Source organism: Thalassophryne amazonica, chromosome 11 (genome assembly GCF_902500255.1).
Source record: "Thalassophryne amazonica chromosome 11, fThaAma1.1, whole genome shotgun sequence".
Taxonomy (NCBI): Eukaryota; Metazoa; Chordata; class Actinopteri; order Batrachoidiformes; family Batrachoididae; genus Thalassophryne; species Thalassophryne amazonica.
The window spans coordinates 54766011-54789260 of NC_047113.1; the positions used below are offsets into that span (position 1 = coordinate 54766011).

At 40.4% G+C, this 23250-nt stretch overlaps 1 protein-coding gene across 1 annotated transcript in view; it reads left to right on the top strand.

Moving 5' to 3' along the window:
• The window catches only part of apln (apelin), a 50704-nt gene extending 30206 nt beyond the window's left edge, over window positions 1–20498 (top strand). The window contains exons 2-3 of the mRNA XM_034181753.1: window positions 7416–7588; window positions 16919–20498. Coding sequence (XP_034037644.1) covers window positions 7416–7582 — 167 coding nt within the window. The 3' untranslated portion in view covers window positions 7583–7588; window positions 16919–20498. The remainder of the gene's footprint in view (window positions 1–7415; window positions 7589–16918) is intronic.
• Window positions 20499–23250: the final 2752 nt, after the last annotated feature.

The window sequence follows — 23250 nt, forward strand, 5'->3', positions numbered from 1 at the left end:
CTAATTCATGCATTTATTTCCTCTAGGCTGGACTATTGTAATTCATTATTATCAGGTTGTCCTAAAAGTTCCCTGAAAAGCCTTCAGTTAATTCAAAATGCTGCAGCTAGAGTACTAACGGGGACTAGAAGGAGAGAGCATATCTCACCCATATTGGCCTCTCTTCATTGGCTTCCTGTTAATTCTAGAATAGAATTTAAAATTCTTCTTCTTACTTATAAGGTTTTGAATAATCAGGTCCCTTCTTATCTTAGGGACCTCATAGTACCATATCACCCCAATAGAGTGCTTAGCTCTCAGACTGCAGGCTTACTTGTAGTTCCTAGGGTTTTTAAGAGTAGAATGGGAGGCAGAGCCTTCAGCTTTCAGGCTCCTCTCCTGTGGAACCAGCTCCCAATTCGGATCTGGGAGACAGACACCCTCTCTACTTTTAAGATTAGGCTTAAAACTTTCCTTTTTGCTAAAGCTTATAGTTAGGGCTGGATCAGGTGACCCTGAACCATCCTTTAGTTATGCTGCTATAGACTTAGACTGCTGGGGGGTTCCCATGATGCACTGAGTGTTTCTTTCTCTTTTTGCTCTGTATGCACCACTCTGCATTTAATCATTAGTGATTGATCTCTGCTCCCCTCCACAGCATGTCTTTTTCCTGGTTCTCTCCCTCAGCCCCAACCAGTCCCAGCAGAAGACTGCCCCTCCCTGAGCCTGGTTCTGCTGGAGGTTTCTTCTTGTTAAAGGGAGTTTTTCCTTCCCACTGTCGCCAAGTGCTTGCTCACAGGGGGTCGTTTTGACCGTTGGGGTTTTTACGTAATTATTGTATGGCCTTGCCTTACAATATAAAGCGCCTTGGGGCAACTGTTTGTTGTGATTTGGCGCTATATAAATAAAATTGATTGATTGATTGACATGTACATAAGTATTCGCAGCCTTTGCTCAATACTTTGATGCACCAATTACAGCCTCAAGTCTTCTTGAATATGATGCCTATCTTTTTGACAGTTTTGCCCATTACTCTTTGCAGCACCTCTCAAGCTCCATCAGGTTGGATGGGGAGCGTTGGATGGGGAGCGTCGGTGCACAGCCATTTTCAGATCTCTCCAGAGATGTTCAATCAGATTCAGGTCTGGGCTCTGGACATTCACAGAGTTGTCCTGAAGCCACTCCTTTGATATCTTGGCTGTGTGCTTAGGGTCATTTTCTTTCTGAAAGATGAACCGTCTCCCCAGTCTGAGCTCAAGAGCGCTCTGGAGCAGGTTTTCATCCAGGATGTCTCTGTACATTTCTGCATTCATCTTTCCCTCAATCCGGACTAGTCTCCCAGTTCCTGCTGCTGAAAAACATCCCCACAGCATGATGCTGCCACCACCATGCTTCACTGTAGGGATGGTGCCTGGTCTCCTCCAAACATGATGGCTGGCATTCACACCAAAGAGTTCAATCGTTGTCTCATAACATCAGAGAATTTTGTTTCTCATGGTCTGAGAGTGTTTCAGGTGCCTTTTGGCAAACTCCAGGTGGGCTGCCATGTGCATTTTACTAAGGACTGGCTTCTGTCTGGCCTCTAAGGCCTGATTGGTGAATTGCTGCAGAGATAATTGTCTTTCTGGAAGGTTCTCCTCTCTACACAGAGGAGAACAGTGGTGGAGCTGTCACAGACTGACCATCGGGTTCTTGGTCACCTCCCTGACTAAGGCCCTTCTCACACAATCATTCAGTTTAGACAAGTGGCCACCTCTAGGAAGAGTCCCGGTGGATCCGAAATTCCTCCATTTACAGATGATGGAGGCTACTGTGCTCATTGGGACCTTCAAAGCAGCAGAAACATTTCTGCTCCCTTCCCCCAATTTGTGCCTCAAGACAATCCTGTCTTGGAGGTCGACAAACAATTCCTTTGACTTCATGCTTGGTTTGTGCTCTGACATGCAGTGTCAACTGTGGGACCTTATATGTAGACAGGTGTACCTTTCCAGTTCATGTGCAATCAACTGAATTTACCCCAAGTGGACTCCAATTAAACTGTGGAAACATCTCAAGGATGAGAGGAAACAGGATGCACCTGAGCTCAATTTTGAGCTTCATGGCAAAGGCTGTGCATACTTGTGTACATGTGATTTCTTAGTTTTGTTGTTGTTGTTGTTTGTTTTTAATACAGTTGCAAAAATCATGTTTCATGTTGTCATTATGGGGTATTGTGTGTAGAATTTTGAATGGAAAAAATTCCACCATTTTGGAATAAGTCTGTAACAACAAAATGTGGAAAAGGTTAAGCACTGTGAATACTTTCTGGATGCACTGTATTCTTAATATTAGTCAGCTGTGAATCACATTAGAGAGATATATACAAATGGAGTGAGAAGGTTTCGCAATGAAACTTGAGGTATACGCAGAAAATTATCAGTATGCTATCTGCTATAGTCACATAACTCACTGTTCAAACATTAGAAAATGTTCATCCTTGGCCTTTTCCCTTCATTGGTGTGACAGCTTTAAAAAAGAAAGAAGCTCATTCTCAACACGCCATTGCTGTAACAAAGAAGTCACCAATGGTGCAAAGAGATTTTACTGTATTACTACAGATATTCTGTATTAAGGTGCCCTCCAATCAAACTCTTTCATCTTACCACTCACAGAAGATTAGATGTTTTGGTCACACTGGAGAGGTTATGAATGCAGATTTAAAAGTTTCTGTTAAGTCACATTACTGGGGTCATAGCTGGGCATTGTTCATTTAACATACTGTTAAAAAGAAATATTGGCAACTGTCGTATGTTGAAGGTTGGCAAGTGAAGATGTCTCTAAAAACCTGGTAAATTAAGGGAATCTAAAGTACACGTTCACAGCTTCTATAAATGTCTCCACTGCTGCTTTCAGTAGTTCTGCTCCTTTTGCCGACCTATTCACTTGACCGGGTGATTTATCTTAAGCCGTTCTGTTCACCCAAGTTGTGATAAACCTAAGGGGTTATTCTCTAGGGAATTCTAAAAATGTTGAAAGCTATTCCACAGAGGAGACTGGAATGTCATGAGTGATGTCAGTAGGCTTTTTGATGGGTAGGATGAGGAAAAAAAGGGTTTTATTTCCTTTTGTTTATTACCTTCACAGAAACAGGTCACAGGGGGCTGGAGCCTATCCCAACAGTCATAGGGTGTGAGACGGGGTGCAGCCTGGACAGGATGTCAGTCTGTCACAGGGCCACATATAGACAAACACATTCTCACACACACACGCACACCTACAGTCAATTCAGAGTTTTCGGTTCACCTAACCTGCATGTCTTTGGAAGTGGGAGGAAGATGGAGCACCCTGAAGGAACCCACACAAACATGGCGAGTACATGCAAACTCCATGCAGAAAGGCCCCAGGTGGGAAGCGACCCCTTGACCTTCTTACTGTGAGGCAACAATGCTAACCTGTAAGCCACCAAGCTGCCCAAATTCTCTACGTGATATACTTTATGTTAATCCTTTCTGATCTGGATCAAGTGATTCTTGTAAATAGGTGACACAGTAGTTAGCACTTGGACTTCATAGCAACAAGGTCCTGGGTTCAATTCAACAAGTACGCAGTTCCTTTCTGTGTTTGGTTTGCATGTTCATCGGGTGTCTGAGTGGCCTTCCCCTGGACACTCCTCCCACCACAAAAAAAACCCTTGTACTTCTCAAGTAGTGACAAGAAGGGCAACCAGTGTAAAATATGCAAATTCATATCGAGCATAACTGGAATGTAAACTAAGCAAATAGGAATAGCCTGAATTTTTTTTTTTGCCACATCCGCATATTGGAACGCACCTCAGAGCATCTGCCCAGACGTAAAAAGCAAAAATACTAGTGAGTTTTCATGATGTTTTTCTTGTCGTTTCCATGTCTTACTTGTGATGACATCGTCAGTGTGCGCTGGTCTTTTCCAAGTTCCGTAAATGTACTGCGTGAGCCACACTAGCTTTTGTTTTGCACAGGGAATTCTTTTTTTTTTTTTTAATTCCTTGACTATTTTTCCATACACACGTTTTCTTTAATCAGTAGAAGCAACATGACAATGACAACAATTTGAACATTTGTAGTACCAGAGTTGTGCAAAAGGTGGGATGAAACTGGCACTGTCTAGTGCTAAACGTAAGTTATTTGTGTTTAAATCAGACATTTTAGTGAAATATATGGAAGGGTGAGCATTCTGATGAAAGTAATAATGGCACATGCCTCTACATCTGCCTACCCCTTTTCCAATCCAGTCTCACAAGTTTTTTCGTGCTCCTGTCACAAAATGAATCACATTTTCATGACGTTATTTTTTATCTTACGAACCCTCCCCCTTCCCCTAATTCTGACCATAACCTAACCCTGCCCTTTCCCCAAACCCTAGCCTAACTATAACCCCCCAGACCCTCTGCATCACTTTTTTTTCTGTGGTCCCATCACAGTATGTATTCGAATGAATTTTTGCTGCCATTACAAAAATGTGGCACTTTTTGTGACAATATCACGAACCAATAGATTAATGTGTATTTTGTGATGCTGAATTATGAAATGCTGTGAGATATGGTAGCCCTTTTCAGCCAAAATTCCATGTAGAATGCCCCTGCCATTTCATTGTGCAGACAGGGTATACTAGTAAGCTTATGTTTATGTATTTTTGCTGTGTCTTGCCCAGTCTTTTTTCCTTTACTTATGAAATATGATGATAAAACAATAAACAGGGGAGGGCCCACATTACAATTATCTTAATTCTAGAGATGATATGATTTCATTGGAAAAGAAAAAACAAGACAAATTTCATGCATGTTGGTGGAATGCCACGTGTTCAAATTGATCAGGTTGCAAGAGCACTGGATGTCAATGTTTTGACTATTTCCACATTGTGGAGTTGATACAAAACTTACACATATATGTAACTATATCTCAACACCAAGACCATACCACCAACAACACTTATCACAGAACTTCCATCCTCTCACTGTAAGTGCAAACCAGAGCGCATTGCAAAACCAAAGTATAGTAAATCTGCAGGAAGTTAGTTGGCTGAACTAGTCATTTTTGTGGATCAGGAAACTGACTGTACAACAATCATGGTTCTTTTCAGAAGACCTGCAACAAACTCTACCAAATTATACAAAATCTGCATCATAACTTGAAGCCTGATCTAAAAAACACAATTTTCTAAGCAGTTATGTGTTACACAGCGCCCCATAATGGGTGTAATGACAGCAGATAGGTTGCAATTTAACTTTCGGGGTGGAGGTTGGTCGAGCACAAAAAAGTGAAGTCCCACAGAATTTCATCATTCAGTCCAAGAATTCCTTCTCTCTCTCTTTTTTTTTCCAAATAAAGGAGACAATTTTTAAAAAGTATGAACTTTACATTTTGACTACAGGGATCAAAGTAGTAAAAAAGGAAAAAAGCTGAAACTAAAAATTACTGGGTACAGCACCCACTTTAATGAGAAAAAAAAACAATTTTCCTCATTTAGAATCAGTCCTCTAGTAGCGTTCTGTTTACAGTTTGTCTTATGCATTAATTAGCCTGCCTGTACTGTCAGTTCACAATTTTCCTGATTGACTCAGTCTATACTGGTATCTGCAATAAACAAAACACAATATAACTGAGAAAGTGAGCTAGCTTAATAAGCACATTAACTTGAACTAGAAGTAACAGTTAGCAAGTCAGTTAGCATGTTAAACACCAGATAGACACTGCAATACAAACAGCATTAGCTTATATTAGCACCAGAATTAGCCGCTCCATTTGCATATTGAAAGAACAAATGAATGATCATTAACGGACTATTGTTTTCTCTTTTATATGATTAGCATATTGTATATGCTTTTTTTTTACTTTTTTACATTTTATTGTGTTTTTATTTGTTTAATTATGCTCTTTGATCTTTTGGTCCATTTTGTTTTGTTTTTTTAGTTGTTTTCTGTAAAGCACGTTGAGGCAATGCTGTCATGATTTGCGCACTATAAGTTTGATAAATTGAATTGAATTGGACCATTATAACCCGTATTTTACACAAACGCAGACAGTCATGAGTGATGCCACCAACAGCTCAATATTATAATCCCGAAAACCTCTTAGCTGCCCAACAAGGTGCCTGATGTAAAAAACACTAAATTCAGCACTGAACGGTTCCTGTAGGACAACACTGATCTCAAAAATGACTCAGGCAATTGGCAAAAAAAGCAGAAATCTGAGATTTTTCAGCCCTGTGACTACATATTATCACACTACAGTTTATTTTTTATGCCATAAAAAGGACAAATTTTCCATCTTCTAGCCACACAAGATCTGTAATCAATAGCAGCCATATTTGTTTAAGTTGTTTGGGTGTTTCCATGATAATGCTGGGAATTTAGTTTTCATTCATTATAACCTACCATGTTAAGTTACAGAAAATTACAGTGCAATATCAAGTAAAGTAGTGGCGGGTGTTAATGTGCTAGCACATACCATAAGACTATCATGTCCATGAAGACCACATCAGAGTGTTGTGCTGGAAGGTTTTATCAATATATCAAACATCGCACTTATTTTGAATTGTTTGCCACGTTAATCAGATAACAGTAGCTCAGAATTATAGTTTATAATGAATGATAATTTCAGATATATAATGACGTAATATAACATACATTCCAGGTAATGCCTACAATACTTTATCACTATCATACTTCCTTACATTGACATTAGTTTATAGAAACTCTTGCTTTCACCGCTATTTCACAGGAAACAGGAAAGTAACTGCAGTGTGAAAGATGACCTACATTAAATATGTGATTACTAGTAAAGAAAATTTCCAATAAAATAACACTGAAAATCCAGCAGGATGTCTTTGGGTTTGCAGGAGCATTTAAGATTATAGACATGGACCAAACCATTTGGAAAAGAGGGGCTTAACAGGTCACAGTTATTTTGAGTTGATTGAGAACATCTGGGATCTCTCACAAACACGTGCACACACCTAACCTAACACAGTCACACAAACATCCCACTTCCTTTGAGAGGCTCGCTGCTATTGAGATCACCTCTAACACTACGACAGGATGCACCTCCAAAGGATGTGGTACTGCGCGGTTTTTGTAATCTGTAGGCAGAGTGACAAAGACATGAGACACAAGGGTTTGGGTTCCTCACCTCAGACAGAGTGCAACCTGCTGAGTTTTAGTTCTACCACACCATCTACCATACTGGGTGGGCTTAAATGGGCTCACATGCTCTCACGCTACGCTTATCTATACATACCTCCTGATCCATTAGCTATGTAACGTCTGCTTAGATCTGGATACACACTGTTGTACAACAGGGTGGATTTGGCTCGCAGTCAAATGTGACACTCTGGATAAGATAAGGTGATGAAATAACATTTACTACAACAGAGGCCATTTTAGGAATCTAACTATATTCTCTTCCATGTGTGTCCTCTAGGTCCCATGACCTCCACAGAGCATGGCAGAGAACTGGAAGAGATGGCTACGGTGAGAAAGGTGGTCCAACAGAACCCTACGAGGGGCGGCCAGAGCCACAGACCAGCCGGCTGGAAGAGGAGACGCCCACGGCCCCGTCTTTCCCACAAGGGGCCCATGCCGTTCTAGAGCAAGGTGAGATTTGCTTGGAGTGTAAAGACGCTTGTTGGGTTGTGAAAAGGACAGCAAACTGGACAATGCCTAACAGTAATTAGTGTGAAGCAACTGTCCACATGCATTAATTATATCATTCATTTTCACAATCATTAGGACTCAAACAATTAGTGAACATTATCAATAAAAAAAGTTAATTTAAAAATAATTGATGAATACTAGACTCCATGAGACAATGTTGTGTTGTATTAAAGAAAATGTCAAAGGCAAAAACTGATAATGTTACAAACTCCAGATGCACCATGATGGACCTTCTGATAAGAAAATACCCCAGATATTGGAGTGGCTATCAGCTAACAAATTAATCAATCAGTTCATTTTTATTTTTGTCATACGTATGTATGTTAACACATGGTCAACATTACAACGAAATACATTAGACGAGAGAAGAAACAAGTCTCTCAGCAATGGAGCCCTGCAGCTGTTTAAAGGTACAGCAAAATTTTTAAAAAGAATTTCAAAGTATGTAAAGGAATAAACAAACCTAGAAAACAGAAAAAGAAATCAAATTAAAACCTCATGAACAAGGAAAAGTATGTGCATGTATGAGGTCTGTGAGAAAAGTATCCGACCTTTTTATTTTATGCAAAAAATATATGGATTTGATTCATATGTTTTTACGTCAGCCAAGCTTGAACCTTCGTGCGCATGCGTGAGTTTTTTCGCGCCTGTCGGTTGCGTCATTCGCCTGTGGGCAGGCTTTGAGTGAGCACTGGTCCACCCCCTCGTCATTTTTTTCATTGCGAGGAAATGGTGGAATGATTTGGGCTTTGTTCCATCAGAATTTTTTCAGAAACTGTTAGAGACAGGCAGCTGGAAACCATTCGGAAAATTCACATGGTTAAAATTTTATGGGCTTCACAGAGATTATGGAGTGTTACTACCGCTTTAAGGACGGCCCACAATGGCGCACGGCGCGCTGCGCTCCGAGCCACGATCGACAGGCAGAAACCACCATTTCATTTCTAAATGGATGGCTGTGTCGATCTGGGACCGTCGTGTGCAATTTCTCTGGTTATCACAAGAGCTGGACATCAGCCATTTTCCGGCAGATTGCACTTTTAACAAGAGATTTTGTCATGGAAAGCCGCGCAGAGGCTTCGCGCGTCACGACGGAGCCGCTGATGGAGCGAGACAAAGAACACCTCCGTTTTGGAGTGTCAGAGGACAAGTTGGGACATGCCTATCTCGGCTTTCAGTGGCTTACCAGTCGAGTGAGTATAAGAGAAATTGTGGAGAGCTGGGCATGTCCCAACTTGTCCTCTGACACTCGGAGCGCGGCGCACCGTGCGCCAGTGTGGGCCGTCCTTAAAGCTGTAGTAACACTCCGTAATCTCTGTGAAGCCCATAAAATTTTCACCGAAAGCCATGTGAATTTTCCGAATGGTTTCCAGCTGCCTGTCTCTAACAGTTTCTGAAAAAATTCTAATGGAACAAAGCCCAAATCATTCCGCCATTTCCTCGCAATGAAAAAATGACGAGGGGTGGACCAGTGCTCACTCAAAGCCTGCCCACAGGCAAATGACGCAACCGATAGGCGTGAAAAAACTCACGCATGCGCACGAAGGTTCAAGCTTGGCTGACGTAAAAACATATGAATCAAATCCATATATTTTTTGCATAAAATAAAAAGGTCGGATACTTTTCTCACAGACCTCATATACATTGAGGGGTGCAAGTATCAGTATTGCACACTGTTGAAAGTGACAAATAGTGCAATGGAATCTTTAGGTGTTTTGACCTCAGCATCACTGATGTAGATGGGCCTGTATGCCCCCTGTGTGTGTGTCCAGACAGAGCTATTCTCAATTTCAGGGCCCCATGGTCCTTTGTGCATGCTGGGGGTTCTGGTCCGATGGTAACATAACATTGCATGGAGATTCATTGTTTCCTTGAAGTTACCAGGAAATAAGGAGCTTCTGCAATTGGAATATTAATGGCATGTAATCTGGGTGTGATTCATTGTGGGATTTGATAAAAATAAAATAAAATCTATATAAACATTAACTTACATTTGAATGCCTTTGGTAAATGCATTTCACGCTGGTTTGCATTTTTTTTCCTCATGCATGTTGACCGGTGATGCCATTTTCGTTGTTTACAATGGGCAAGTTGAACCGAAACCCCTACAGCTAAAGATATGATGGCTAGTCAGATAACATACTAAAACTGGACTTGCATGAGCAAATACCTTTGATATGCTAAGCTATGATGAAATTGTTAAAGCAAATGAATGAAAACGCCATCAGACCAACTGTACCATAGCAGTTAGCCTGTGCTCACATACACATACGCAGTGATATATTATTTGTGACAAACAAACCAGTTTTAAAGACCATATATGAACAAAAGTGGACAATATTCAAGTCTTATGTGTCAATGAGTCATAGTTTTGCCTCCCAGTTTATTAAAACATCCATTGTTTTAAGGTAGAAGCTTGAAGGGGAACAGCACAAGCAGGCAGCTATTAGCTAGCTGCTAACTAGCCAATGCCATAAGAACATCGCCTGCGTACAACATAGCGTCACCTGGAGGCACTGTGTCCGTTTATATTCATTCAGAGAGAGAGAGAGAGAGAGAGAGAGAGAGAGAAGGCAGCAAGGAAAAAGATTATTATTCAATTACGAGATTAAGAGCAGCTGATAATCAGTTCATTAATCAGCTAATTAGTCAGTTAATCAATGTGATAATCATTACATTAGTTGATGATCCTGCAGTCACAGTAGTCCTGCAGTCCTACGTTAATGTTTTCTGAAATCAGTTATATGACTAAGATCCCAAATTATGACATTGTAACCGCTGACTGGTGAGGAAATGCAGTCTCATTGTTCTTTGAAATGATGCTGAGCTCAACCATCCTGAAAAACATTGTTGGTATAATGCGGTTGCATGCAGTTTCAGGAAGTCACAGCCAAACTCAAACACAAAGATGTTGTTGAAACAAGAAAAACTACATGCTTTAACAAATTACGGAACTTTATTCCAAAGGATTACGTCGTCATAGGATGACAAAGATTTGTTTTAAAGTTGAGATCATTTACTTCTTCAAGGGGGCACCAGTTGTACTTAGAAATCAGCTGGTATATGTAACCCTTTAAGTGGGTTTCTTCTTTACAAATGTGTTTAATGCTTTGTAGATTTTAATGCTTTGTAGATTAGTTACGGAGTAGACAGATCAGTGGGATAGAAGTTGGATTGTCAATATATAGACCTGGGTACAATTCCCAGTGACACTACTAGTCTGTGTCTTTGGAAAAGACACTTAGTCTGCATTATACCAGGCTTTGGCTAGAGAAATAAAATGCAATGGGCTGGCATCTTGTCTAAGGTGAGTCATAGATTCTTAGGCTGGATGGAATACCAGTCCGAAGTAGGTTACTTCCCCAGCCAAAGCCGGTATCCATTTCAAACTGGGTGGACTGGGACAATGCAGATTAAGTGTCTTGGTACCGGGGAATAGCAGGAGCTGTAAGATCACCTCGTATGGCCATACCATTCTGAAAACTTCTGATACTTAGAAGTAAGTCCTATATAGGCCCTGAGGCTCGTTGGGTCCGTGATTATCTCCGGAGTCTATAGCATCAAGCATTAAGCAAATGAAAGTCTATGACTCCAACTGGATGGGACACATGCTGAGGCTGATACCTATTTACAGCTGGGTGGACTGAGACCATGTAGATTAAGTGTCTTATCCAAGGACACAGACAGGTAGCATGAGCAGGATTTGAACCCGACTCTACATATTGGAAGGCCAGCTCCTTATCCATGCAGCCACCTGCTCCACGTGTCAGACTTAGTTCTATAGGATATAGGCAGAAATCTTTTCTACTATTCAGATTTTGTCTTCAAAAAATATAATACTTCGTAGTGAATGGTTCTCACCTTTACTGGAAAAGTGTATGTATTTGCTTGGGGATATATAGTTGTGCTCAAATGTTTACATACCCTGGCAAAATGTTTGATTTTTTTTTTAACCATTTTTCAGAGAATATGAATGATAACACAAAAACTTTTCTTTCACTCATGGGTAGTAGTTGTGTGAAGACATTTATTGTCAAACAACTGTGTTTACTCTTTTTAAATCATAATGACATCAGAAACTACCCAAATGACTCTGATCAAAAGTTTACATACCCTGGTGATTTTGGCCTGATAACATGCACACCAACTGACACAAATGGAATGGCTGCAAAAGGTAACCATCCTCACCTATGATCTGTTTGCTTGTAATCATTGTGTGTGTATAAAAGGTCAGTGAGTTTCCGGGCTCCTGACAGACCCTTGCATCTTTCATCCAGTGCTGCACCTGACATTTCTGGTTTCTGAGTCATAGGGAAAGAAAAATAATTGTCAACGAGAGGGTAACTGAACTTTATAAAACAGGAAAGGGATATGAAAAGATATCCAAGGGACTGAGAATGCCAATCAGCAGTGTTCAGGCTCAAACTAAGAAGTGGAAAATGAGGGATGCTGTTGGAACTAAACCACGGTTAGGTAGACCAACAATAATGTCAGCAACAGCTGCCAGGAAAATTGTTCGGAATGCAAAGAAAAACCCACAAATAACTTTAGCTGAAATACAGGACTCTGGAAAAAAAAAGTGGTGTGGCTGTTTGAAGATGCACAATAGGGAGGCACTTGAAGAAAAATGGGCTGCATGGTTGAGTCACCAGAAGAAAGCCATTACTATGAAAATGCCACAAAGTATCCCAGTTACAATATGCCAGACAGCACAGAGAACAATGTCATTTGGAGTGATGAGACCAAAACTGAACCTTTTGGCCACAAGATAAATGTTACATTTGGAGAGGAGTCAACAAGGCCTATGATGAAAGGTACACTCTTCTGACTGTGAAGCACAGAGGTGGATCATTGATGTTTTAAGGATGTGTGAGCTACAAAGGTACAGGAAACTTGGTCAAAATTGATGGAAGGATGAATGCAGCATGTTATCAGAAATTAGTGGAGGCCCATAAGGTGTGCATGGGAAGTACTTTGAAGTTCCAACATGACAACAATCCAAAACACAAGGCCACGTTGACCTGTCATTTGCTACAGAATAAAGTGAAGGTTCTGGAGTGGCCATCTCAGTCTCCTGACCTCAATATCATTGTGCCACTCTGGGGAGATCTCAAACATGCAGTTCATGCAAGACAACCCAGGAATTTACAGGAACTGGAGGCTTTCTGCCAAGATGAATCAGCAGCTTTACCATCGGTGAAAATAAAGAGCCTCATCCACAACTACCACAAAAGACTCCAAGCTGTCATTGATGTTAAAGGGGAAATACACAGTATTAAGAATTGGGGTATGTAAACTTTTGATCAGGGTCATTTGGGTAGTTTCTGTTGTCATTATGATTTAAAAATAGTAAACACATTTGTTTGACAATAAATGGCTTCACAACTACTATCCATGCATGAAAAGGTTTTTGTGTTATATTCATATTCTTTGAAAAAGGGCCAAAAAAAAAAAATCTAAAATTCTGCCAGGGTATGTAAACTTATGAGCACAACTGTATGTACATGTGCAAATTACTGCCTAGTAACAAGATCACAAATAGATTCTGTGCTAATCAGGGCTTGTGTCAATGTACTTTTTGCACCTGCTCTATGTTAACTTGTCACTGAGAACTGAAGGCAACCACATTTCTATTATATCCTTTTGTTCCTGCTTCTTCTCAAGCATATTTCTTTTCTTTTCCTTTTTAATCGATACTATGTGTTGTTTTTGGTGCTTTAGTCTTCATGTCTATTTCATATTGTGTCTGTTTGAGATAAATAAACAAATAAGAAGCAGAAAAGTCTATTCACATATCATTTCCAGACGCTGTAAGAGACAGGCAAACTTGAGAAAACACAATATCCCAGCAGGAGGTGTCAACCAAACAACACTAACTTGGTGAGAAGCAGTTATAAATTAGACCGGTAGTGTGACCAGGTTTTAGCCAGAGAGTATGAGGGCACAGGTCATCAGTTTTTAAAGGAACAGCGATGAAAGCAATAGATGTTTGGAAGCTCTGTTCTCCAAAGCTGTCAGACAGGTTTTACAATCTATAGTGAATTATGGATCATTATGGGGGCTTTTATGTTTTGAGACAGGGTGAGATTTCTTTTAAACTCACTCTTGCTTGAAATAAAGGCAGCACGACAAAGACGACAACAAGCAGTCCCAAGCGCTTTCCACCGTTCCTCAGTTTCTGCATAAAAAGTGAGAAAACCTTGTACGCATTAAGTGGTCAGTGCTTATAATGCTGATCATATAACACAGGGAACTTGAGGAAGCTGTGAATCTCAGTGGAAATGAACGGCTCACTGACTCACAATGCGACCTACACAGACGCCGCTTAAGCCCAAACATGCTGAAGTTTTCCTTTTGTTTTCTTTCCTCTCTGGCCCCACTGATTTTTGCCAATTTCATACTTCAAAGATTTCTCATCTTGGTACCAACCTGCAAAAAAAAAAAAAAGACAGAGAGAGAGAAACAAAAGGATTTGTAATGCTGAAATCCTTCAAAGTTAAGACACAGCTTGTTGTTGTTACTTCAACAGATCGCAGGAATTAATTTGTCACAAAACCTGTCATAGCAACGAGCCACTCTAACAACAACAACAACATGACAACTCTGTATTCATTTCATGCGTGCTGCTCTCCATCTCATTTTGAACAGATGAGGACAAAACATATGTAGTTCAAGATGATCTTCATGAAAATACAAAAAAAAAAAGGATTTTATACCATTAATTTGCACTTAAATTTGACTCAGTGGTTGCATGTTTTACAATAAAAACTAGCGCTTTCCCCGTGGGGATCCATGGGCTGTAGATTGGGTAGTGTTTATAAAATAGGTAGCTGACATTTTTCAAAGATGGTAATAAATTATGCAAAGTTACAGAAAGAAGTCATGCGTTTGATGTAGGTCCTGTGACTCATGGGTGCCGGTGGTTATCCACTTGGAGTCATCTTTTTCATAATGTGTACCAGCGATCTCTCCAATAAATTTGGTAGGATTATTGACGTAGTCAAACAGGCAATCATTGCAACAACCCCCATTTATGGAGTTTGTAGTGGGATGGTGTGGCATCAAACCGAAAGCAGTTCAGGAGATCTCACTGTCTGTGTGGAAGGTCTATTCCAGGTGGTGGGCAGCTCACTAATGAGAGTTTTGTGTGAAGCATCCCCAACAAAGCAGAAAGGGGGACCAAGAGGGTCACACCAAACAGGCTTGCAAGACTGGAGCCTTCGGGCAGGTGGACCTTTGATGTTTTGGAAGAATGGAAGTCTAAGGATACATTTCACTTTGTTTAGCAGACAAATTGAAGCTTGGATATGTCTTGATGACCCCAGAACTGATCCTGTACTGTTGTTCCACTAGTAATGTAGTACTTTATAGTGGGCCAACATTACAGTACAAGTAATATTCCAGTGCACTTTTGCAAGACATCTTTGTTTATGGTGAACATACCTATGGCCATGCTAGGAAGCAATGCAATCCTATGCATGATCTGAGGCCCACTGGTGCCAATAATTATGCCAGGATACCACAGCATAAAGGGGATGAGAGACTACGACTTCCCCTGCACAAGACATCAGTCCATTATAGCTTATTTTGACAGTCAAGCCTGGTACCCATTTGTAGTGGGGTGGACTGTGGCAATGCACAAGAAGTATCTTGTCTGAAGTATCTTTGGTGGCACAGTGGCTTCGTGGTGAGCACTGGTGCCTCACAGCAAGAAGGTCATGGGATTGCTTCTAAACCTTTCTTGCTGTGTGGACTTTGCATGGTGTCTGCATGAGTTTCCTCCGGGTTCCTCCCACAGTCAAAAACATGCTTATTTAGAGTCTGCTCCTTTCTCTGCCTCTGACCAAGGTAGCGTGGTCCCCGGGCACTGGACTGTGGCAGCCCACTGCTCCTAGTGGTTGGATTGTGTCTAACTGTAATTAGGATGGATTAAATACAGAAGAGAAATTTCATTGTGTGCATGTTTACCATGGCTGGGAACTGAACTTGGATCTATATCGTGCTGTGCACAAGTTTAAATTATGATGAGTATCACTTTATAATTGGCAAATGTTACATGAATATTAAAGTGGGGTCATGGTGACTCGGTGGTTGGGTCACGCACCAGATGCGCCCCCACCTCCCCATCTTCCTGCTCACTGATTTCAGTTGGAAGCGAAGGTGGCAAGTAAAGGATTGATTATTGATCATATCTACTTGATTATGTTGTGGCCTGCTCTAGCTGGTGCAGCACCTGACTTTAAAAGGCATCATCATGTTTGAAAGGAGCTGTGAAGGAGACTTGAAAGTCAAAATGCAGTATAGTGGCAAGATGATGATCATCATCATAAACTGAGGCTGTTCTTTAACATAATCCTTGCACTGTCTGCCTTCAGATTAAATAATAATGAAAACTGCATTCATCTACCTCCTCTCTCATCATCCTGAGATCTACGACCATCACACCTTTTCAGTGTCAAGAACAGCATATCTTTTATTCCATAAAACACCCGAAGTAAACGGTAGAATGACTTTTCTTCATTACACATTCCAGATGTAAGGAACTCAGAAGAAAGATGGCGACCCGGGTCAGCCTCTCTGCACATGAATAGATTCACATCCTAACGTGCTGGATGGAAGCCATGTCTGGTAAAGGAAGACAGGATATTAGATTTTAAACCACAGGCAATTCATGAAAACTCATTGAGACCCTCGGTGTGAGAAAGCTCAGTTAAGATGTTTTCCAGAGTTTTCTATCAAAAAAAGGTTTGCAGCTTCTTCCACCATCTGACTGGGATGCATTCATGAGAATGGCTTCAGGGAGATGAGATCATACCACAGATCCAAATGACAAACAACAAACAAAAATATAACAGAGTGCATTCTCTGGGCGTGACATACCCACAGAAATATGTAAAATTAGCCACAAGAACAGGGGTGTTATCATTGAATAAACTGTGTTGTCATGCAACAAATCTTACTGCCCTAGTCATCTAAAACCTCAAGAACTTATCCCAGAATAGGAGAAGCTCAAAGGCATGTAGAGATAAAAGTCTTTGAAAAGCACTGGTTTACTGCCAAGAGTGTAGAATAATGCCAGGCTTCTACTCCCCATGGTTGATTTTCTTCTATCCTTCATTGTATTTCAGTTGAATATTGCTTTCCTAGGAGATAACGTCATAGAGCACCCGTACTGTTGAAGATATTGAAATGCCTGCATGACATGAGATGTTTTTCAGAAACAAAAGGCGCCAGGCTCATGCCCTTTCTCCCTTTGGTTTTGTTTTGCAGGCACGGCTTTGAGCGCCCTCCACCAGGTTCTGATTCCTATGCTCTTCCTTTGCCTTGGGGGGCCTTGCAATGAAGGGCCTACGGTCGCCCAGCCTGAAGAGTGACGTCCATAGCACCTGCTGGTTCTTCAAGCAACTCTGTCCACATTTAAAAAAAAATAAGAAAAGAAAAAACAAGAAGAAGACGAAGAAGAAGAAAAAAAATCAGGACGAGCCGCTCATCCTCAGCTCTAAGTAGAAAAGGAGGCAGGGGTGGGGGTGGGGGGGGGTATTGAACCTGAGTTATCAGATTCTATTTCTCTGTCTCTATCTATGACTACTTATCTCTTTATCCCGAGTATTTCCTCCTGTTGTTTGCTTAATAGAGCCCAATCATCGTGATCGCGCCAAGTGTCTCACACACTTTGCATGGCATGTGGTGGAGAGGAAGCCCGGTCAAAAGTATCCGAGTCTAAACGCATCTGTCACTTCTCTGCAATGTATTCCCACTCCTCAAATTTTAAAAAAAAAAGTACAGCTGCCGATTCCACTGCTATGTAGCTACTTATGCTTTTACGAGCAAGCAAGGAGCAGTGTCTTTTGAAAAGAAAAAAACAAACTTGGCAACGACAACTACCAATTAACTCATGATATCCTGTCTACAAGGAATCTACGGTTATATATTTCAAATAGAAATGCAAGAGCATTGCTTCATTATTGCTATCAATGGTGCTTGTCCACATGCACATTTTTCAGATCGATCTCTTTAAGTGATAGAATCTATAATCTAAACTTCTTCTGTGTTTCTCAACTCTTTAACACCTCGGGGGGCTTTGCTCACATGCTCAACCTTACTGTAACAGTGTCCACACCTTGAAAGAGTCCTTCAACCCCGAATCCCAATCCTGTCACCAATCCCCCGGCCATCTCGCCACACCGCTGCTCCGTGCAGCTGCTCTAAACGACTGTTAACTGGCAGTGGCGGTCTGCTCCACCGACAGGCTGCCGTGCCTTTTAATGAAGTGCCAAATAATAACCTTCTCCACAATGCTGCCAGGAGCGAGAGAATGAAAGGTTAGACGGAAATGAGAAACACATTACCTCTTGTTTGAAGTCTTGATACACTGACGCATTATGCATTACAAATTCCTGCAAAAATAAATCCCATGAAAGATGACGTAAGCAAGGATGATCATTGAATTAGACCAAAAAAAAAAAAAAAAATCAAAAATAAAATAAAACGTTTCAAAGCAAACATCAGGTCAGTTCATATGCCACCATAATCAGCCTACCGCGATCACGCTGGCTGTTTTATCATCCTGTATAAGACTTGTTCAACCCTTTGACCGATGTTTTTAAATGACAGAATGCTATGCCTTTTTATCATACTGGAATATATATTACAGTTTGTTTTTGTGTTTAAGTAGTTTCATTCCTTTTTTCTCAGGGTGCTGTGATAGAGGCTTGTACTAGAACAGTCTAGTTTGTGCATTTATTTAACAGACATACAATACATTTAAATCTTATATGAGCATATTTTCGTATACTGTATTTTTACTCTCCCTCTGTGTATACAAAAATATAGCCAGGTATCCAGCTTCGGCCTTTTCTAGTCCTTTCCCTAGAAGATGGGTACAGTTGCCTTTCTTGTCTGCCCCTCCACAGCACAGGTGGTCGTGGCTTTGATCATTATGCTCATTAAATCCTAAAGTTAATCTTTTTCAGATGGATCTCCCAGAGGCCGGCCAGGGCCGCTTAGTCTGAGCTTGTTGTTAAATTAGCTTAGACTGAAACCATACCCTTCCCCCTTTGCCAATCCCCAAACCCCCCACAGATTCTGTGTGCAACCATAAAATATTTTAGCACGATAACCTGTAGAGCAAATGCCTATTGAACAGTTCAGATAAAAAAAAAAATGGATTCCACTGTGATTCAATCAACAAACACGTTTTCAAATGTGACCGGCAGATTAACCTAGATTCCCATCACATCATCCCTCTCGCCATGTCTCATGCAAATATTACAACAATAAAAAGCAGCATCTCAGTTGCTTTTATTAAGAGAGCATCTAAAATCATAGTGGTAACCCAACCAGTCAAGATCACCTTGATTAAAAATGTATGAAATCCTAGGGCACTGTGATAAAGAAGAAGAAGAACTTCAGTCCTACTATTATTTTTTTCATACCCTCTCAGACAGAGATGTAGATTTCGTTAAAGCTCCTCGGGAATAAGACGGCTTTGCTCAGTGTGTCTCATGTATTAATGGGGAAGATGGTTTTGGAGAAATGAGCTGGGGATGGATGATCGAAGATGCACGGGTCGGGATCCTGGAGTAGACTGGGTCACGACAAGGGGGTTCAAATCGATATTTGCCCATCGCAGAAGTTACGTTTAGGGAGCCGAGCAACGTCTGTATCCACACTGTTCTTCATGAATGTATCCTCACCATCTGCACCAGCCATGCTGCCCTCTCAGAGATCAGAGCAAACCATTGTAAAGAACCCTTCGAATCTTGGTCTGGTTATCCGATGAGTTTTATTTTAATTTTTAAGCCAAAAATCCTTTCATCCAAAGCCTCCTATGTTGACTACTCATAACAAATAGATGTGGCTTTGCTCCAAGGCATATCTGTTTGGGTTTGCAAGGCTGCACTTTTGCAACTCCATGATGCTGCTGGAAAAATACACCTTGAAAATAAGTCTCTTGGTATGGAATGGTTTTGTTTTTCATGTTTTTTTTTTTTTGTTTGTTTTTTTTTTTGGTTCCTCCCCCTGTGTCTTGTGACAATTTTTGTCTGGTTCTCATCTAGCTGGTTGTCCAAAGCTTACTTCTTGAATACAGTGTGAACAGCTGTATCTTTTGTGGATGTAACAAAATAGAAAAGTAGTCTGCAGCACAATGTCATGGACACTTGAAAGCTTTCAGGCGTTCTTTTCTTGTAGATCACAACCCACAGCCCTCCCCTGCACATCAGGTTAATGGGTCTTGTGGTGTGGAAGGACAAGCACGTCCAGGCTCAAAGTGAAATGGTAAACCAATACATTATGCTCGGGGAGCAAAACCATTTTCCTTAATGGTCTTTTCCAGCAAGGCTTACACAAGAGAAACGATTCCTACCCTCTCAGTGTTCCCTCTCCAGTTCCTCCTCTCTGTGACCATCACAAGGCCTGAGTAATATTCCTATGCACTTGTTAGCATGTTTTCCTGGTAGAATATGTTTGTTCTGAGAACTTGCCCCTTTGTGTTTACTTAGTTTTTTCTTTTTTTGTTGTTGTTGTCTAAATGCATTTGGCTGGAGAGTGTGTAAAGAGTCGTGATAAGCTGAGAGATTTGTGTAACTGGTGGAGACAAGTCAAATCAAGCAGCAGGTTTTAAACATTAGCCGTTGGGTCTCGGTCTCGGCGCCCCCTGTGAAATCGATCATTGAAATACAGACTCTTTGTTTTCCCGTCCTAGGCTCTCAGCTATCTAGCGGATAAGATGCAAACAGTTCACTCATTGTGGAAACACTTGGCACTCAACACATTCCTCGATTTACCTTGTGAATCTCCAAACCCATCAAACTGTATCATGTTGGCCGTCAGAGTGGGTATCTGAAGGATCGAGTGGCTGATATTCTAGCCGATGCATTCACACATTTCCACCGGCTGGGCAATCTGACAGATAACTAGATTTTACATCCTGTGGGAAATGGCTATAATCTGTCATTATCTTTGGAGCCTCAAAATGAGACTTCCGACACCCAGAATAGCACAGGCTCCTCCCGCCCCGATGGTGACACATTCTCCATCCCTGTAACCGCCGAGTCCAACATCAGCCACATTCCGAACAATCTAAAGAGGCTCACGTGCCATCATGACAGTGTTATTAGGTCTGAAGCAGATAACACAATGTATTACTCCTGAATCTTATATTCTGTTTATGGTGTGTGCTCATATTACTCACCAGGCCAAATGTACAGTCCCTGTCTCTGTTTTGATGTTGAACTGGGCAAAAATAAATGACATAAATAAATAAAACAAGTGTATCAGAAATGGTTGAAATACTGTGTACATATTTGAACTTTTTGGTTTCTAATTTATAAAAGATAAGCTTTAGCTCTTGGAGTACTTATTTTTATTTTATTTTTTCCTTTCATGCGTAGCTTTGTGTTTTTATTTTCTATTTCTGTAAAGTGTGTAAATATATCTTTATGATAATAAGTAATATTAAAAATATTATTTTAAGAAAACACTGCGTTGTCTCTTTTTGTTGTTGTAAAATATAAATTTAAATTCACAATGCTGTGTTAAAAATACAAGTCAGTGTTGAGTGAATTGATATTTCGTCACTGGACATGTGGCAGAGGTGTTTGTGGTCTTCTCTGATCATTGTGGGAGTGAAATCAACATCAGCCCGCTCAAAAAAGAATTATTCAATTTCAGTCTAATTATTTAATTAGAAAAAAACTAAAACAACATTTTTTAACAATAGTCAATAAAAGGTCTGGGTGCAAGGTTTTCATGACTTTTTTTTTTCATTTTGACTTTTTCCCTGATTATTATCTCAGTACAAGACCATATTTATAATTTCCCACAGTTAATTTAAATATAATAACATTGAACAATATTTTCAAAATAATAATACTTACATAATTTTGCTGATTTAACTAAGGAATATATTAAATAAAGAAATATCCCACTGAAAGAAACAGCCCCCTCCAAGATTTGATATTGTGTAATAATTTATGTTGTCTATTACAGTGTGTCCCAATTTTTTTCATTACAGCCCCAACACTGAGTCCCCCCTCCCCACCCTCCCCCAAAAGAATAAACTGACCCATTCCACCCCACCCCCACCCCACAAAAATTATTGTTTTAATTAATATTTCTGTCATTAAGTGTGTTTTTATGATTTTATTATTGTACACTTTTAGTTTTGACAACGTAAGAACTGACAAAATAATGATCTTTGGCGCCCCCCACCTAAGGAGGGCTCAGACCATATGTTATCAACCAGGGATGTATTCCACCATGTAGAATAATATGAATTGGGTTGTTTCAGCTTTCAACTGTTCTATTAAAGTTTAATGCATATTTGTATCAATTTTGTTTTGTGCCTTTTGTACTCAAAGCAGATGGCCTCCTGACCTTGGACAAGGTCAGGAGGCCATCTGCTCAAGGTTTCTTCCTCTTTAAAGGGAGTTTTTTATTTCTTGCCCCATGTGGGTAAGGTCTATACTCTAGACGTCACGTGTTGTGTATGGCACTTTGAGATAACTTCTGCAGTGATTCTAAGAATAAATAATAGATTAATCAAACACAAGAGTGGTTGATAATCAGTAATTAATGAATAGATATACTGTACATGTTTTTGTAAAAACCTAATAATAATTCAGCCAAAAGAATTAACTTCTAAATGAAAACAGTAGTCAGATATAAGATATTTATTTTGTTTATTATTTCATGTTGAGCACTACGTTGTAAATGGCAGAATTTGTCTTTACTTTTGCAAATTCTTTGCTTTATGACAGGAATTTATTTTTTTTTCTGCACATTTCTGTATATATTTCACAAACTCAAGCTTGGACTGCTGTGACATTTTGTCACTAAATGTACCCAGAAACTCTATAAAAGAGACATTTTTATCTGACTGCAAGGGGCACAATCATTTACCGCTTCTGCAAAACTCTTCCTCCACAACATGCATGTAACGCTGGAAATGTAAATCAACTCCCCGTCCATTAAGGAACACTTCTCATCAGTGACAGGTAGCCTTTCTAGACCTTATAGTGCATACTAAGCAAGGTTCACATTAATGCACCGCAGCTGCTGAGCATGGACAAAGAATGGATATGTGGACACGGACTGAAATTCGGCGAGAGAAAAAACATGTTATGTGTACGTGCAGTTGGTGTCTGCTCCTTAAGCTTCAATAAAAGAGGAAGTCTGTGTGGAATATTCCTATTTTTCATGGAATCGAGGGCTGTCAATAAAGTAACGTCCTTTTTATTTTTTTCAAAAACTATATGGATTTCATTCATATGTTTTTACGTCAGACATGCTTGAACCCTCGTGCGCATGCGTGAGTTTTTCCAACGCCTGTCGGTGACGTCATTTGCCTGTGAGCACTCCTTTGTGGGAGGAGGTCGTCCAGGCCCCCTCGTCGGAATTCCTTTGTCTGAGAAGTTGCTGAGAGACTGGCGCGTTGGTTTGAGTCAAATTTGTTCTAAACCGGTGAGACACATCGAAGGTGGACACGGTTTCGAAAAATTAAGCTGGTTTTCAGTGAAAATTTTAACGGCTGATGAGAGATTTTGAGGTGATTCTGTCGCTTTAAAGGACTTCCCACGTGCGAGACGTCGCTCAGGCAG